The sequence below is a fragment of the Ciconia boyciana genome, chromosome 8 (genome assembly GCF_034638445.1).
Source record: "Ciconia boyciana chromosome 8, ASM3463844v1, whole genome shotgun sequence".
In the NCBI taxonomy this organism is placed as follows: domain Eukaryota; kingdom Metazoa; phylum Chordata; class Aves; order Ciconiiformes; family Ciconiidae; genus Ciconia; species Ciconia boyciana.
Window position 1 is genome coordinate 38,085,319 of NC_132941.1, and position 17,068 is coordinate 38,102,386.

General features: G+C 38.6%; 2 protein-coding genes across 8 annotated transcripts; one reads left to right on the plus strand and one right to left on the minus strand.

Annotated features, from left to right (window-relative positions):
* Nucleotides 1–988: 988 nt before the first annotated feature.
* On the minus strand, nt 989–4,406 carry EXOSC3 (exosome component 3). Its single transcript, XM_072871395.1, has 4 exons — nt 4,035–4,406; nt 3,792–3,941; nt 2,767–2,918; nt 989–1,281 (listed from the first exon to the last, which is right to left on the minus strand). Exons 1-4 carry the CDS (start codon nt 4,347–4,349, stop codon nt 1,080–1,082), a joined length of 819 nt encoding a protein of 272 aa, XP_072727496.1. The 5' UTR covers nt 4,350–4,406; the 3' UTR covers nt 989–1,079.
* On the plus strand, nt 3,828–13,872 carry DYDC1 (DPY30 domain containing 1). Of its 7 annotated transcripts, none has more exons than XM_072871401.1 (6): nt 3,828–3,968; nt 6,943–7,095; nt 7,194–7,316; nt 9,130–9,210; nt 10,165–10,257; nt 11,935–13,872. In XM_072871401.1, exons 2-6 carry the CDS (start codon nt 6,949–6,951, stop codon nt 11,986–11,988), a joined length of 498 nt encoding a protein of 165 aa, XP_072727502.1. In that variant the 5' UTR covers nt 3,828–3,968; nt 6,943–6,948; the 3' UTR covers nt 11,989–13,872. The 7 variants fall into 7 exon arrangements, with proteins under 7 accessions (XP_072727502.1, XP_072727504.1, XP_072727505.1 ...); XM_072871403.1 differs by lacking the exon at nt 3,828–3,968 and adding an exon at nt 4,418–4,589; XM_072871404.1 differs by lacking the exon at nt 3,828–3,968 and adding an exon at nt 5,543–6,023 and having other exon boundaries at nt 7,194–7,278; nt 9,128–9,210.
* The last annotated feature ends 3,196 nt before the right edge of the window (nt 13,873–17,068 follow it).

The window sequence follows — 17,068 nt, forward strand, 5'->3', positions numbered from 1 at the left end:
CATACAGCCAAACTTTTCTCCCACAGGAAGCAGCCATCACTAATTCCCCTTCCATTACTCCAGGGTTCTCTTTCTCAAAAGAGCAGTAGCAAACTATGCACATATTAAAATAGACTGACACTTTATCCTTCCTAGGACACCATTTCTTCTATATGCATGTGAGGAACTACTACACAATGAAGCCTAATACAGCTTTTTTCAGAAATGCTGATTTTGCTAAACCTGAAGCAAAGTTACATGGAATCATCATGCCTTAACTAAACAAAACAAATCTAAAATGTCTAGAATTGAGAAATACATGGCTATTGCTGCAGCAGTCTTTACCTAATCTCTTGTTAAGAAGCACTTACGAAAAAGTTGCAAGTGACTTCAAATAGCATTGCTGTTAAGTGTATTTTTTACCTCCAGTAAGCCATCAAGCTTCCTGAATGTTCATACTGAAGCTAGGTCCTAATCACTACTTCCTTAAGACTACTAGCCAAGTTACCTTTTAGGGAAGTGGTAAGGTCACTGTGACCATATGCTGGGTCTTATCTCATTATTTGCCTTAACCACCCTCTTTTTTTATGCTATGCCCTGTAATTATTTTCTGGTATTCTCCACCTGCATTTGTTCCCAAATTTTGTAAAATATTAAATAATCACTTCTTGTCACTGTATAAATAGAGCACCTGACCAGAATGCATGACCTGCAGGATACTTTCCAATACCTCAAGTAAACATGTATTGTTTGAAGTTTTAATATTGACTAAAAAAGCAAATATATGCAGTTTACAAATTGACCAGTTTTCTTACAGAAGACTTTAGTTACACCTCAAACCTCACAGCTAATGGAAGCTTTTAAAGACTGTCTCCACATCACTCAGAAAATTCAAGAACATAAACAGGGTTTCATAATCACAAAAGTGAGTAAAAACAAAGTTCCTTAACAAGACAAAACAAGCTGAGTGGATAAAGAAGGGAATTGAAGAAAAACAAAAGTCTAGTACTTCATTTAAAAAATGGCTTTTAATGTAAATCTGAATACAAAAATAACCCAAACACCCTACAGTCATCTCAAATAATCAAGGTTTTCTCTTATCAATTCCCTGACAATTTGGCAAACGCTTGTTTTCTCTGTTCTGCAGTCATATACTCACAGGCTTCCAAAATATTTACTATAATTAAAGTCTGTTGAACTGTTTTTGCTTTTACCCATATTCTTCCATTCATTCCCAGCACCAGCTCGAACGGGTACAATTGTGACAACTCCTGAATTATTTCACATTTGGGAGCCAAGAGTCTGTAAACAAGATTTAAAAAAGTCAGAGAAAGAGGTAAGTGATCACATTTGAGAGACACCACATTATTATCAATCAATAATAAACCACAGTACTGATGTTATGGGAGCTATTAAAGCAAGACCAAAAGGTAAGATTACCAAATTGCATGTGCATCCAAAATAGCAATACAGTACCAGATTTTTAGTTTTCCTCTCACATAAAATATATGCACCTAAAAAAATATAGCACTCGTGAATTTAGTTTTTTTTCTAATTAGATTCAGAAGTAATACCTGACAAATTTAAAATGAATTGATACTTTTATAACAATTCTGATTTAATAAATTCTAAAACTACACTGTTTGACAAAGTGACATTTTTGAAGTGCTGGTATTTATAAATTTGACACCAGAGTTGAAGATGTGTCTTTCAAAACACAACTTCACTTCTCCTTCAGGAGACAGTATTAACAGCAGTAAACAGAATATTTTGTTTCTATTAGGTGACATCATACTGAAAAATAGAAGTGTCAAGAATATTGTCTAGGACATCTAGGACTAAATCAAACTTCAACAGGCTTTCTCAAAGAAGAAACAAACATGTTGGGATTCAGCAGTTTACTCGTACTATACAATTATTTCTTTACTTGCATACAGACAAAATTTGGAAAACAAGCAGAATGGCCGCAAAAATATTTTGTGTCAGTTCACACTGACTTCTGATGGGACATGTAAACCAGACAAATCATTACTTAAAACACCCAGGTATGAGATAGCTGCTCTGCATCTCCAGATTGCTTTTCCAAAGAAAAACAAAACCAAAATATCCTACCCAAAAGCAACAAAGCTTGACTATTATTTATCCATATAATCTGGTATTCTTTGATAGTCTCAAAACTCTGGTATTTACATCAGCATAAGTAACTCCAAAGTTCACAATACATTTAACAGCTTATGAAGTGGTTCCTGGATTAACATGTCAGTTTTAAATGAAAATCCCACAATTTTTTTATCTGTATCCTTATTTCAATGCAATTTATTTTTCTTTGGAAGTCAGAAAATAATGTGTATTGATATGGAAAGACCCCTTTAATCAGCTGTCAGTCAAATTTACACCCCCCACTATCCCATTAAGCAGAAAAAGTACAGTAAGCATTTCCAATTTTTAAACTCCAAGGTAGTAGGCACATACCTGAAACCCCAGCTTGAATGTTTGATTTCCCCAGGTCAATGGTTTTGTTTTCCATACTGCCTTGGCAACCACATCACTTTTTTTAAAACATGTCACACAACACAGTATAGAAGAGTATCTAAATCTCTTAAGGGGGAAAATACATGCTCCTTCTAGGTCAATATCCACACTCTATTCAGTAAAACTGGTATAAATGCACTCAAACAATTACACACTCTGATTACCAACTTGTCTACACTGCTCAGAGGCAATACTTGTGCAAATCCTACCCACCATATTACATGTTAGTGACTACTTACTTTTCTTAGTACTTACTTTCTTATTAGACCTAAAGAAACTTTAAAGAGGAAGCCATCTTGTCCAATTATTCCCATTCCACTTGATCTTCCACTGCTGTCTATACAGACCATCTCTGGTTCCATGTCTTTATTTGCTACAAGAAACTGACCATAAATAAGATCTCCCACCTAAACAAAGCAGTGTCAAAAAGCAAAAGTATTAGAGAAGATTATACTGCACATTTGTAAGAAATACTCAGTTGATAAAGATTCTCCCATGAGGCCACAAAATAATTTTAAAATATTGATAACAGAAAAATAAACTGGTATAATAGGAATTTTCATTTTCTCTTCTTCTACTAAAGGAAACATCCACTAGGAACAAATATCTTGTATCACTACTGCAACTTGAAAGACAAAAAAGTACAGAATTTTACTTCATGGAGTAGTCCTCTTCTTTTTTAAATACCAAACATTAATTACTCTTTCTTCAGACTTTAAGGATATTAAAAGTCTAAGCAACCTCCTCTTGTAATCATTTATCAGGACGACAACAACAACATCACACTAAGCTATTTTGTTTTTTTTACAGTCCATTTTTACATTCTGGTGATGGTATTTCAGTTCAATGCAGAAGCTGTGGCATGCAGGTGCCACACAACTGTTTATGACAGTGTTATTAAAAAACCAACTGTTTTCTATCAATACCAGATGCTGTAAAAGGTTGTTTTAAAACCTTAACTTCAGAGTGCCCCCTTGGATGCACATTAGTCATGAACTGCATCTACTGCTGGCAGTATTACGGGAAAGTTAAAGTGTAAGGAGTGAAAAAGCCTGCCATCCGACAGACAGCAAATCGCACTAGTTACATGTTCTTTTAAGAAACCTAATCGTGCAAAAACCTCCAAGGAGGGACGCAACAAAACCACTGCAAATAAACCTGGGCTCCTCCTCTTACATGCGACGTATAATACCTTTTGCTAAGAAAAACTACTAAAACGTAACAGAAGCACCACCAACCGGCATTGCTGAAGCGTTACCTCCAATAAACAAAAGTATTACCTGCACATTTGGCCTGTTCCTCTTCGTGGCCCCTTCAAAGGCCAAGTAGGACAGAGACGCCTGCTCGCTCCCACCGACGTCCAGCTTGAACACGTCTCCCGCTTTGGCCGTCACTATTCCTATTACGTGGTCGCCCTTGACCGGAACGTACTGCAAACAGGGTTCGTGGAAAAACAGGTCGGTTAAGCGCGGACAAGACGGGGGCTCCCCCCCGCCGCCCACGCGGTCCCTCCGCGCCCCTACCCGCTTCTGCTGCGAGTCCACCCAGTAGGCGCCTCCCGCCACCGCGCCGCCGCCCGCCTGGCGGTGCCGCAGCAGGCCGCACTTGGTCACCAGCAGCCCGGCCGCGCACCGCCGCAGGCCCGGCCCGCACAGCAGCCGGCCCCGCGGGGCCGCCCCGGCGCCCAGCCGCAGCCGCTCCCCGTCCTCGTCGGGGTGGGCGGGGAGGAGCAGCACGTCCCCAGGCAGCACCACCTGCCCCACGCAGGCCTCGGCCGCCACGCCGCGCCCCGCCGCCATCGCCGCACAGGCGCCCAACCGCCGCCGGGCGCCGCGCATGCGCGGCGGCGCCGGGGCGGCCGGGCTGAGGGAGCAGCGCTCCTCGGAGGGCGGCGGCGGGGCACCTCCGCCGGCCGCTTCTGGAAGGGCAGCCGCAGCCCGGGGGTGGGCTTCCCCTCCGCCCCGGCGGTGAAGGCGGCTGCGCCTTTGCCGGCCCGTGAAACGTGTTCGCAGAGCGCCAGCGACATCCTCCGGCCAGCACCGTAATACCTGCTCCCGGCAGCGTCTTCCACCTACTCGGTAGTATGTCAGAAACACTGACGCCAGCTTCTTACCTTTCACAAGTCAGTGTTATCAGCTGTATGCTTCATTACTCCGACGCAGCCTTTCCTTCTGGAAAGAATTCATTCTGCAGTCTTTCCTTTCCGCTAGGGAAAGACCAGGATAATGTTAGTGCAATTAAGCTTCAGAATTAATACAGACACTGAATTAATTCTTGCAGCAGCAATTATTTGCGGAGTTTTTTAATACCCGATTAAAAGTTGCCAGTAGAACAAACAGCTGGCCAAATGCGAGGTGAATGTCGGCCAAATAGTTTGTCAATGAGGAGGAAAGATCCGTCTGCTTTAATACTGGAAGGCTAACTCCAAGCATGGGAGATCACAGCTTTGTTTAAAAAGGTAGCCTGTACTTGGCTACAAAGCCCTTATTCGGTGTTAGCTCGGGTTCCTTATGCAAAAACTCCGAGAATATTTTCTTCCCTAAATTGTTTTCTAGTCTTTATCTACATGTGCGTACCCACACACATAGAATTATTCCGTCTATAAATTAAACGGGAAGGATCTGTCCGTTGCCAGTATATTGCATCAGGACTGATTAGAGATGCTTTTCCGTTTTGTGGAAACCTCCTCCGTTAGAAAGGAAACTGTTCATGGAGAGATGGCGCTAAACGCATCGAACATGGGTTTGTTCCTAGGAAGACCCCACCGCCACCCCGAGGCGCGGTAGCGGACGCGCCGTTTCGGCTGTCCTCGGTGGTTCACCCCCCGCTCCCGCGAAGGATGCGGCCGCCGGACGCTGTCCCGGGACTCCCCTCCCGCGCCCGGCGCCGCGGCCCGCTACCGACCGGGCGGCAGGCGGCGGCTGGCACCGCCCCCCCGGCACCGCCCCGCTCTGCCGCCGGCCCCTTCCTCCAATCGCGTGCCTCCTGCCGGCCACGGTGGTGGTGGGGCCTCCCGGCTCGCGGTGCGCTCGCGAGCGGTGTTGCTTAGCAACCCAGCGCGTTCTGGGGCGGCGCGCGCCTCCCCCGAGCCTCCGCGCAGGGCGGTGTAGCGGCCGTTACGGCGCTGGAGCCGGGGGAGAGGCGCCCAGCAGCCCCTGGGCTGGAGACAGGCGGTCGGCAGGAGCGGGGGTGTGTGGTGGAGGCTGCCGTCCCGGGGCTGCGCTCAGGGCTCCGGGAGCTAGTGCCAGGGAGCAGCGGGAGCGGGGCTGCTCTCTGAAGGAAGGCGAGCGGGGAGCCGAGGGCGGCCACAGCGCAGGCCGGCTAATTACCTCACCGACAGCGCGCAGCGCACCGCGCTAGAGGCAGGGCGGTGACAGCACCGGGTCCTAGCGACAGTCCGCGGAGCACCGGGCGAGGCAGGGTAACGTGCCAGGTCCCACCCAGGAAATGCGAACAGCACCACAGGAGCAGGGCCAGGAACAGGCCCGCCCAGCGCGTAGCTCAGGGGAGAGGTAAAGGCTCCAGCCTGTGCTTAAATGGAGCCCGGGGGCAGAGGACGTGGGTGGAGGCTCCAGGTGAAAACGGTCAGGACAATTAAGGTCTACTAGCCTCAGGGCCCTGACGGCTAGCTCCCGGCCCGCCACCTCAGGAGCCGGTGTGCACGGGGAGGGTGAGAGAGGTTTTACATCCGCGGCGTTTCGCACAGGGCAGTGTGAAGTGCCCTGGCTCTCTCCTGCCGACGGGCCGTGTGGCGCAGAGCTGCGCGGCGTGTTCGTGGGGACCTGCTGCTCGACGGGCGCCGTTCCTAGTGAGGGATCGGCTGCCTCCTCCGGGCCAGACGGGTTCAGTCCCCTTGACAGCAAACGAAGGGTGTTTCAGCGTTGCAGAAATCGGGTTTTGGATGTTTTATGTGCTTACTAGCACAGGGCCAGTAAAACCTCGTGTGTGCGGAGATTTGTTCCTTTCATAACTCTGGAGTGATTGCTTCAGGGCCTGGTCTTGCATGCATATCCTAAAGATAGCTTTGTTAGTTCGGAGTAAAATATGTCCTTAATCATTCACAGAGCTACTTTGCTGTTCTTCAAATATCCCTATAGAAGTTTTCCATGTGCTGTTGTGGTTTTGAGTTTTTTTGCTATCATGCTGACCTAGAGTTACCAGCATATTTCCAAGCAGTTTCTGAATTATGTGTGCCTAAAGAGTAAGAGGGGGGTTGAGCATTTTTTCTGCAGTGCTTGGTATAACTGATCTGTCACTGGTGTTTTAAGAACTAAACCAATGTTAAATTTAAATAACTTTCTTCTATTGATTGGCAGGTTAATAAAAAGAGTAGTGTCATATTCGGTATTTGGTGCCTGAGGCAATAATTCTTAAAAACCCTAATTGAATTCTGACATTGATGGCTAATGTCTGTCTCTTTGTTGTTACTAGATGTGAATGGAGTCTCAGTATCTGAAGAGATGCCTGGGAAGTTGCTTGAAAAAGGGACTGGCAGAGGTGGTAGAGCATCGGCCAGCAGATCCAATAGAGTATCTGGCACATTGGATTTACAATTACAGAAGAATCTTAGATGAAGAAAAAAAGGTGGATCCATCTGGGGCAGAAAAATTCATGACGATATAATTCACGCTATTTAATATCTTGTTATTTTTTTAATTGATCCTGTGTTATCTCTGAAATAGAGAATGTTGGAGAGGATTGAGCTGGAACAAGAACGGGAGGCAGCCCTGGAAGAACTTGAAATGTTAAGAAAAATGAAGGAAGAAGAGCTAATGATCCAGTGGAAACTTGAAGAACAACGTCAGGTTAATAATACTTAATAATAGATAATTATAAATAGTGTATGATGCTGTGGCATCTTTTAGCTCTCTGTATACTTCCAATCTCTGTTATAATGATTTTCATAGAAGGTAGCATAAAACAAGTACTTTAATCTCACTTTTCTAAATAATAACTGAAATGATTAGTCAGCACATGGGAAGGAAAACTTACATACTATGCGGAAAAATGATATAAAAAAAAAATGAAGGAGCCTAAGGTGAAAAGCAAGCACTTTAAGACTTGCGTGAGAAGTAACTTAAAATAAGTAGACTGTCTTCTGTAGTTAATTATGAACAAGAGCTGGTGCAAATAAAGCTAGAAATCATTGCAAAAAATTTTGACGCTCCTGCTAGGAGGCCTGGGAGTAATAACTGATCATTGTCTCAAGCTACTTCAATATAATATCAGTAAGAAAAAAACAGATAAGGAGAATGTATACGCAATTATAGAGTCCTGAAAATGGTTGGGAATCAGTGAACGAAGACTGCATATTTAAGCAGTATTTATAGCCTGATCCAATGACGTGCCTTTTTCTTTCCTTAGCTACCTGAGCATTCTCTTGGCATAAAGCAATTTGAATCCTATACTATGTGGACTTGAAATATGAGAAATAAAGATAACACCTGTGTTTCTAGCTATCTTTTATGAAGGAGTCCTGTGAATTTGACCACACGTGTAATAGCCTCTGTTGCAGTGGTAATGTCGACATTGTCTGACTGGATTTTTTTACATGGCTGACTTTCACGATGTTAAAATCAAAAGTGTAATTTTAAATCTGTGCTGATCTTGTTAAGCCCAGTTCTAGTGTAAGATGCATTTATTCTATTTCACTTGCACTTTCTAAATTTGGAATTTACTAATTTGCAGGCCAAAAGTTATGTGCTTAAGGATATCATGAGTCATTTAAAACAGTAAATGGAATCAAGAATATGAGATTGTGTCTAGAGAGAATTCACAGAGAATTAAATAAATTGTTTCATGTAAGGGAAAATAAATTTTTATTATTTTAAGGGAAAGATAGGGACCAAGGGAAAGACGTTGAACAATACTCACATTAGACACGTTTTTTAACCTAACTCACAATTTTGGCTATAGTCACGTACTCAGGCATGTTTTGATTATACGTACCAAAAAGGAATGTGAAAACTAGTTACTACAATATGGCAATGTTTGTAGTAACTGCTCACAGAATGCTACAACAGTGTTCTCTAGGCCCTAGTGTTGTTGAATGTGAATGCTTAGGTTATGCAGTTTCTGAAGTTTTGATGCAATAGGACTCAGGCTCACAAATAATAAACACTTTGTATTAGATATTTCCAGTTGGAAATTTTAAAGGTTGATGATAAAGATGTTTAATGTTAATGGCATTGTGTACTAATCTTTTCTATATTCTATTTGCATACCAATCTTGATTCTATGTGGATTCATCTGTCTGCACTAGATACTATAGGAAGTATCAAAGAGCTTAATCCAAAGTATAGGAAATAATGAATATAGACTGATAAAGAGCATGAGGAATGAGACAGTATCTTAAGCGTGTGCACTAACTTCAGTTGTCTATTTCTTCTTCCTCTTGGTAGTAAAGCCTTTCTATCCATGCGAGTCTAAAACCCATGAAAATGTTTAGTCAGATGGTACTGAAAGGGCTTTATGTTATTAACATTGCAGTTATGTTTTATGCTTCCTTTTTAATTTTATTTAAGATTTCAATCATGAAATACATTGTAAGCAGTGGGGTGGGGAAGATGAATGTGGGTTTTTTTCCTTCTAATTTGTCCTTTCTTAAACTGACTGCAGGGTCAGTTGGAACAAGAACGTGAGGAGCTGGAACTGCAGAATGAAGAAGACGAAATGCTGTTGCAGCAGAAAGATCAAGAGGTTTAAGCCAAAGCTTAGTCCATGGTTTGAAAATACTGTTAATCAGCTGTCTTTTCCAGATGCAGGCACTAAATACGAAACACAAGGCAGAAGCCCATGGGTGTTGAACTAACAAATAATAATTAAAAAAAATTGTGAAAATGGGGAAAGAATGTCTAACACCATGCTTCCAGTCTGGGCTTTATACTTGAATTTTGGTCTGTTCTATCCATCAGGTTTATTTAGCTTATATTCAGAACAGAGCATAAATTTATTGCAAAATTAAGTGTAAGGTCAGCTTAGTTGATGCTTTCACATTCCTTGATGGTATTTATGAGAAAGTATTATAACTTAAGCGTGTCTAATTTAAGTGTCTAGATGGTATTGTTTTACTGTGTGTCAGCGCAAAGTCCATTTGCTGTACCTGGAAAAGGAACTGTGGTTTGGAATTGGGATGCCTTCTGATTCTGAAATCCTCCTGGTGCACAGGAATTTATACTAACAGAAGAATGCGTATACAGATGTCTGTGTAAATGTATGGTCTTTTAATGCTATTTCAGTAAAAACATACACTGATAATTGGCATGTTTATCTCAAGAAAGCTTTTAAATGTGAATATCTCTTAAATTTATGTGGAGCACATCATATTTTGAAGATATGTACATTTTTAGAGCACTCTGTTAAAATACCTACAGAACATAACTGTAGAAAGTTGACAGTATGAAAGTGACAGGAAAAATGAATATGTAGAAATTTAGACCAAAATTCCTGTTATTTAAAAAAACCTGATACAAATAGTCTTAACAAGCATACAAAGACCATATTCGCATACTAACACATTTGTATAGCATGCATCTAAAGTATTATCTTTATATTACTACATAATGTCATTTTAACACATCTGAAATAGTCTCTGTAGGTAAGTATTCATGACATGGAATACTTTTAACTGAAAACTGCTTTTCATTACCATAGGAAAATGAAAAGACGATAGCCGAACTCACAGATAGACCTGGAGCGCCTAATCTGACCAGAGTTGAGGAGCTAGATGAGAATGGACAGTTTGAGGTAAGTGTTTAGAAAGAACAGGGAGATTAGAAATGATTGATTCTTACACATTTGTTTTTCTGTGCTGACATATGGAAGGTTAAAACTGTTGCAGTTGAGACTGTGCTGGTTCTCTCCTGTGGTTTTAAGGGATGGTGTTTTGGCCACAACCTCCAAACTGTCCTTAGCCTGTTCTCTGGTACAAGTTAAGCCATTCTAAAAGACTGTCTGGTGTTGGCTGACTAAATCCTCAAGATTTAAAATGCCCTTTTGTATTTAAATGTGTTAAAAATGGAAGTATGAGTATTCTCAGAGAGGAGGTAGCCTTCCTTTGGCATGTGAATGGGTAGTTATATACAACATGTACTAAATCACAAAAGATGACTCCTTTTTGAATGATTCAAGTTATTTATATTTTTCTGGTTGGTGTGAAGTATATTTTTTGTGCAGCAGAACACACTCTTGTGCAGAGATACCTGAGCAAACATTTAAAGTAAAAGATCAGATACTAAGGACACCCAGTGCTCACTAAGGCTAGGACCTGCTGAGAATCACGTTTTCTGAGCCTTGAGCCAACATGAATGTACTGCTTTCAGTACTACAACTATGGCTCTGTCTTGTGATCCTCAGACATCTTCTATGCCCAGCTTTCTTTTCTTTTCTTTTTTTTTTTTTTTTATATTCCTTTTATACTTGACAGTTCAGGGAAATGAGAGGCCATGAATCAGCCTTCGTTTACTATAAGCCATGGCAGTACCTTTAACAGATACTGCCAACTCCTGTGAAATCACTCAGCTGTATGAGTATTCACTGGTCATAAAGATACTGATATCTGTCTGATTTTTTCCAGTTAGAGTATTCCAAGTAGTATGACTTGAGATTTTGATATACTATTTTTAGTACATCATTATCAGAACCCTTTTTCCTTTATTAGCCTTAATAATTTGCTCACTTAATTTCTGGTATCAGTAATGTAATTCTAGCTCAGAATTTATATTGTGTTATTAATATGCTTTATGCTTAAGGTTACTTTAATAACAGCCTGTTTTAGAAGTGTTCTCTAAATATATTTATGAACATACTTAGGACGATTCTTAGGGTCAGGTTTTCACAGGTGTTTTTTTCACTAAGGTAAATCAGATTATGAGTTCTCAAGGTCTTATATAACCCACATTTTTATAGTTTTCTGATAATTACATATTAAAAAGTATTCTTGAGACTTCAGGCATATTTTATGTGTTCTTAAATAAGTGAATTGCAAAACCAGAAGTGAAAAAGAGTAGTAAACTTACCTGCTTCTCCTTATATGTGCCATCTTCCAAGTTTTCATGCCAAAAGTTGTTTAAAGTTGGATTACATTGGCCTTTGGTGATGTTATTTCAGGTTTTACAGTAAAGTGTTTGTTGAATTAAACTACAAATTAAGAACAGATCAATAAATTTAAAATATATAGACTTGTACTATTGAAACTATTCTGTTCTCAGAATCATAATATGTCATCCAGACTCGCTGGATTTTATAATAAAAGTCTGGTGATAAACTTCATCATATTTCACTGAATGGAAGAATAGATAATTATATTGATGAATACAGACTTGTCTGTGATGTGGGTTTTTTCTTTTTCTTTTTTCCTCTGTTTTTCTTTTTACAAAGTTCAGTTAATGCTGGCAACTGATAGAATTTCTTTTTTGTTTTTAGAGTATAACAGATCTCATGACAGAATCAGAACACGAAAGTTCCCAACTGATCTGAAAGCAGTAAATATACTTTCTACTCATTACTTGCCGATCCTGAAGTGTAATGTCTTAATTTATGTATTTTATATATAGAACTGATTTACATACCTGTTGGTCAGCTTCTGTGCTTTCTGGGTGTTTGTATAAAGTCTGTTAGTTCTGGCACGTGATGCTTCCTTTTTGTTCTTAAGCTATTGTAGCTAGCACGGCTGACTCAGAGGAAGAAAACTGCAATTGAAATGAAAGCAGTAAATATATTTTCTACTTATTGCCCATTGTTTCTTGAAGTGTAACAACATAATCATTATAGATATAATTAATGTGTCAAGATTATTTTGGAGTAGAGACTACAATATGATAATTTGTATCAATATTAAAAGAATAAAATATTATTGAAAAAGGATTTCCCAAGAATTTGAATGGTTTCTGATAGAAAGAGGGAATGCTCTGTAGATTAGAAGATGGAGAAAGAGTTCTGCACATCAAACTAGATGCAAAAATCAAATCAGAAGATTTTTCAATTTATCTGGAAGAGATAAATTCAACTCTAAGTGACTCAGTAGACAGATGTACTAAAAGATCTTGTGTCTCTTAGAAATCATGAGGTGCTTTTTGTAACACTAGGTGTTTGCTCTAGGCTTTATAATAACCTGATATTAGGTGAGCTGCAAGCATCTGCATATCAGTTTTGATTAGTCAAGTCTTAAAATAATCTTTCCTGCATTTGTCTTGAGTTTGCAAATCAATAAACTACATCTTTGTCTTTACTAAATACCATTATTAGTTCTCAAAGCTTCACTTCTAAAAAAATTGAAGAATATTTAGCTTGATCCATATTTATCTATAAAAATAAGTTTTATAGTCCTTAAAGATTGCATTAATTTTTATAAGAACAAAGTTCTGTAATCACTGATGTCTTGGTACAGGTTGTCAAGAATGTTCCGTGTCTGTTCATTATAAATGGAAAAGACACCAGCATTAAGAAATCCTACACTGCTTGGTTAAAACGTGCCTTTGCATTTCAGTGTCTTCTAATAATACAGGTTAGTTGGACAATTAAGTCATTGCCGATATCGTATAATGAAAATACTCTTCATTACAAATTCAGGGCATAGTTAGTGCATTCACTGCATTCTTCAGTTTTGGGATGAAAGAGATTTTTAGGATAATTTCACTTTAATTTGTTTATATTATAACTAGCTTTAAGGGTTTTTCTAGCTTTGGCAAACTGTTAAAAATATCTATATACCCAAGGTCAATCAAAATAGGCAAAGGTCAATCATGTAATAAATATTTTTCTGCTCTAAATAACTTGTTCTGTTCATGTGGCTTATACTAGGCATAATCCTATCAATTTTTAAAAAGGTAAGCACTATTGATTTCTAGTATAGCAATATATTATTTTTCACTTAATAAAGTACATTTATTAAAAAAATCCCGTTGCCCTCTTTATTGCCATATTGCTTTTTGGATGGTTTTAATTAGCATGTCTTGTATGAACAACTTTAAAATCCAAAGGGAAAAATATCACTTTCCAGGTATAAATAATTAGAACTCTTTTTGTAACTTTTTAAGTAACGAAAAATGGAAATACTTTTGTGACTAGGTGGTCAGTCTTTGCTATCTACATTTATTCTGCATCGGTATAGGTTTGCAATTTCTATGACAGTCAAGAACCTTTTCTGTGGAATGAATATGCCCTTATGGTTGATGTTCCAGTAAATCAATTTTGTCACAGTTTATGATTATATTTATTAGTAACAGTTAAATTAGTATCATTTTAAGGCCACATTTTAAGATACAACAGTTCTAATTACACCTGTTAACACTGTATGCACAGCAGCTTCTTGTGCCAATCTTAAAGGGATGAAGGAACTGGATAAATAGATGGAGTTTCTCTTTTGAGCCAGTATGTATAACTGAATCTTGTTATTTAGATTAAAATTTTCAAAAATTGTAAGTAACTTGTGTCCACTTACTTTTCATGTCCAGTCATGTTGACTATGAAAATTTCAGCCTTCGTACAGCCTTCATATTTAATTAGGAAATATGTTCAAGTTATAAGACAGTATTTTAAAACATGCTAGTAAATAATTCTAATAATTACTTCCAACATGTGGCTTTCATTTTCCATCTTTTCATAACATTTGTATCTTTTTTTGATTTTGTTATATGTGTGTCCACTAGAGTGCATCCTAAATAAACACACTGGTGGCTCTGTCAGTTACAACCCATGAAAACTACAACTTTTGTTTGTCATTTTGTTTCAGCTTATTTTTAACTGTGACTTTTTCTTTGTGATCCTGCAGTTCATATTCCCCATTCTCTTTCTAGATAAAAATTGAATTTTTGGACAGAAACTTTTATCAGAAAATTGCTTAGCAAGGGTCAAAATAAAATGGTAGATGGCAATTTACCTATTCCTTTGCTGTTATATTATGTACAGAAGACGTAAGTTGTTCAAATGTTATTTATAGGAATTCCCATTTTTTCAGGATTTGATATGCATAGACCTAGTGCATTGATCGCCTTCTACAGCTTTATAGGAATTCTTATGTTGGATATGGGACCTGGCTCAGGCCTTGGCTCAGTGCTTCCTTAAGGTGCAAAGCAGCCTGAGGGTAACTTGGAAATGTAGTTCAAAACAAAGATGACTTCTGCTTGGGTGTCTAAACCTGGAGGAAAATTAAGGCAGCTTAAAATCATTTTTGCCTTCTCCTGAACTTTAACCTTCTTTGGAATATAGCAAGCTGGAGCCTGGAACAGAAAGAGAACAGAGGAGAAGATACCATTTTGTTTTTACTGCACGTGATGTGATTCCAGAAGTGTTAATACAATTTAACCTCTGCATAAAATCTAAAGTCGTATATTGAAAAAAAAAATGCAATTACCTAATTTAATTTAAGCTACAGCTTGCATTCCCTTTGAATACATTTTTGTGGAATGAAGAAGATGGAATTCAGAGGCAGATGATGGAAATGTTGCTGAAAATAAAATGCTAAATACTGACAGAAGATTTATGAAATTGTCATTTTTCCTTTCTTCAGAATAGGAGCAGACTTATTTAGACTGCTATCAGACCCCATGTACAGATCCTCTAAAGAGCGTGCTGATAGTAACATGCCCATTCACAGCTGTTCTCATTCCAGCAGTACTGAAGCATAAGGATGAAAGCAGATATGAAGCCCAGAATAGGACAAAATTAATCAGATTTACTATCAGTCTGCTCACAAGGATGTAAACTTAGCTCTGCAATGTGGGAACCTTTTCTCTTAGGAGATATACACATTGCAGCAAGCACATTTTAATGTTATCTTTTAACAGAATAGGCTTTATTAGGTCTGCAGTCCCCTTTCTTATGATGGATGATTTTCCTTCATAGTCTAAGGGAGCTAACTTATCTTTTTGTACGCAAAAGCTTTGTACAGTAATTTGCTAAAGGTAATGAGAGTTGGATGAATTAGTCTGGATTAAATGTAAAATTGAATTCCTCTGAGCTTTGCTAATACAGTTTACTCATATTTGAAGTCAGCTATTAATTGCTTTACTTCACAGAAGTTTTTCCTGTACTTAGGTTAGATAAAGAACAGTGTTGTCTATTGGCTACAGCTAGAAAAGAGAGTCTAATCCTGTTATTTGCTGATAAGGACTGATCTACTTTTAAAAATATCTTACCAGTACACTTGGTTTAATGTTTTTTGTTTGTTTTCTGGCATTACCATTATAAACCCTCATACAGTCTTTGTGCTTTATACTTGTGTATTTGTTTCAATTTATATGATGGAAGAAGCTATTCTATTATAAACATTTATATAGGTATTATTGGGCTAATAGTAGTGGAAGAAAGGCAAGGTATAGAAATATCATTTAATCAAACTGTCACAGTGTAGCGAACTTTTCAAGAAGCAGAAGACTCATTCACAGAATTTGAGAGCTCTCAGATCTATGTCCAACTTAAATGCTGTGGGTCTTCCCTGTTAAGCTGCACCTTGTAGAATCATTATCATAAACCAAAATCAGTGTTTAATTTCGATCAGAGGTCGGAATTGTTGTCGTTTATACAATGTTTTATTTGAAATAAGTTACCCTAGAAGATGATACATCATGAGAAATTACATTCACTAGGGCCTGTGTGGAGATGGTGAGTGCTTGCATTTTATCTTTAGTTGTAGGGCACCCAAAATCAATGACCATTTTTGAAAAAAATTGAGATGACCATTTCCTTAGGTTAGTCCTTTGACTATATGGACATGAGTTAATTGAGGGTGAGGTAAAAAAAAAGTGATTATGTTAAACCATTTTATTATTAATACCTGTTTGTATTAATGCATGTTTGTATTATCACCTGAAAGTAAATCCACAGGCAAACGGTCAGGTAATGGAATAAGTAGAGAAAGTTGCCATTTGCTTCTTGTAGGTTAATCTTATCTGAGTTGCTATTTATTACAAAGGCTGTATTGATGTCTCTAATGACACAGAAATACATACTTCACTAAAAATCAAAACTCTTCCCCATCATTTTGCATCTGGCATAATTTAAAATTTCAGTGTACTTTAAATGATGATGTGAAGCTTGGGTTTGATGTAGAAAAAAATATTAATATTTATGAATATAATACCAAAGTTATCTGAACAATCTTACCCTCTCTAAGGAGTATTTGGAAGGTTTAGGAATCTTTTAACAAACTCTCCAAGGAGATTTTGCCACTTTCTGCATGTAGTCTTTCATGGATCTCAACAGAAGTTGCTATTATAAAGGATTTTTTTTTTCCATAATCTTGAGAAAGTAAGTGTGAAAAACATGATTTTAGTTTGATGCAAGAACCCATTAGTGTTTGAGTTCAGCAAATTGTATTCTGGACAAAAGAAATTATTTTACTCAGTAGTTTCTCTATAATTTAGATGTAGTCTAGCAGATTCTAGATAAAGAAATTAGCTTTTTCAGGTGGAGGAGGAGGAAGTATGTCTGAACTTGATCAGTATCTTGGTTAGTCTGTTTTTCTTAATGAACTGAATCATATTTTCAGCTCTATAATGGAGCTGATTGTTGTTGTTGTTTTGTTTAAAAAAAAATTTGAAGCAAAATATTTTTTGGT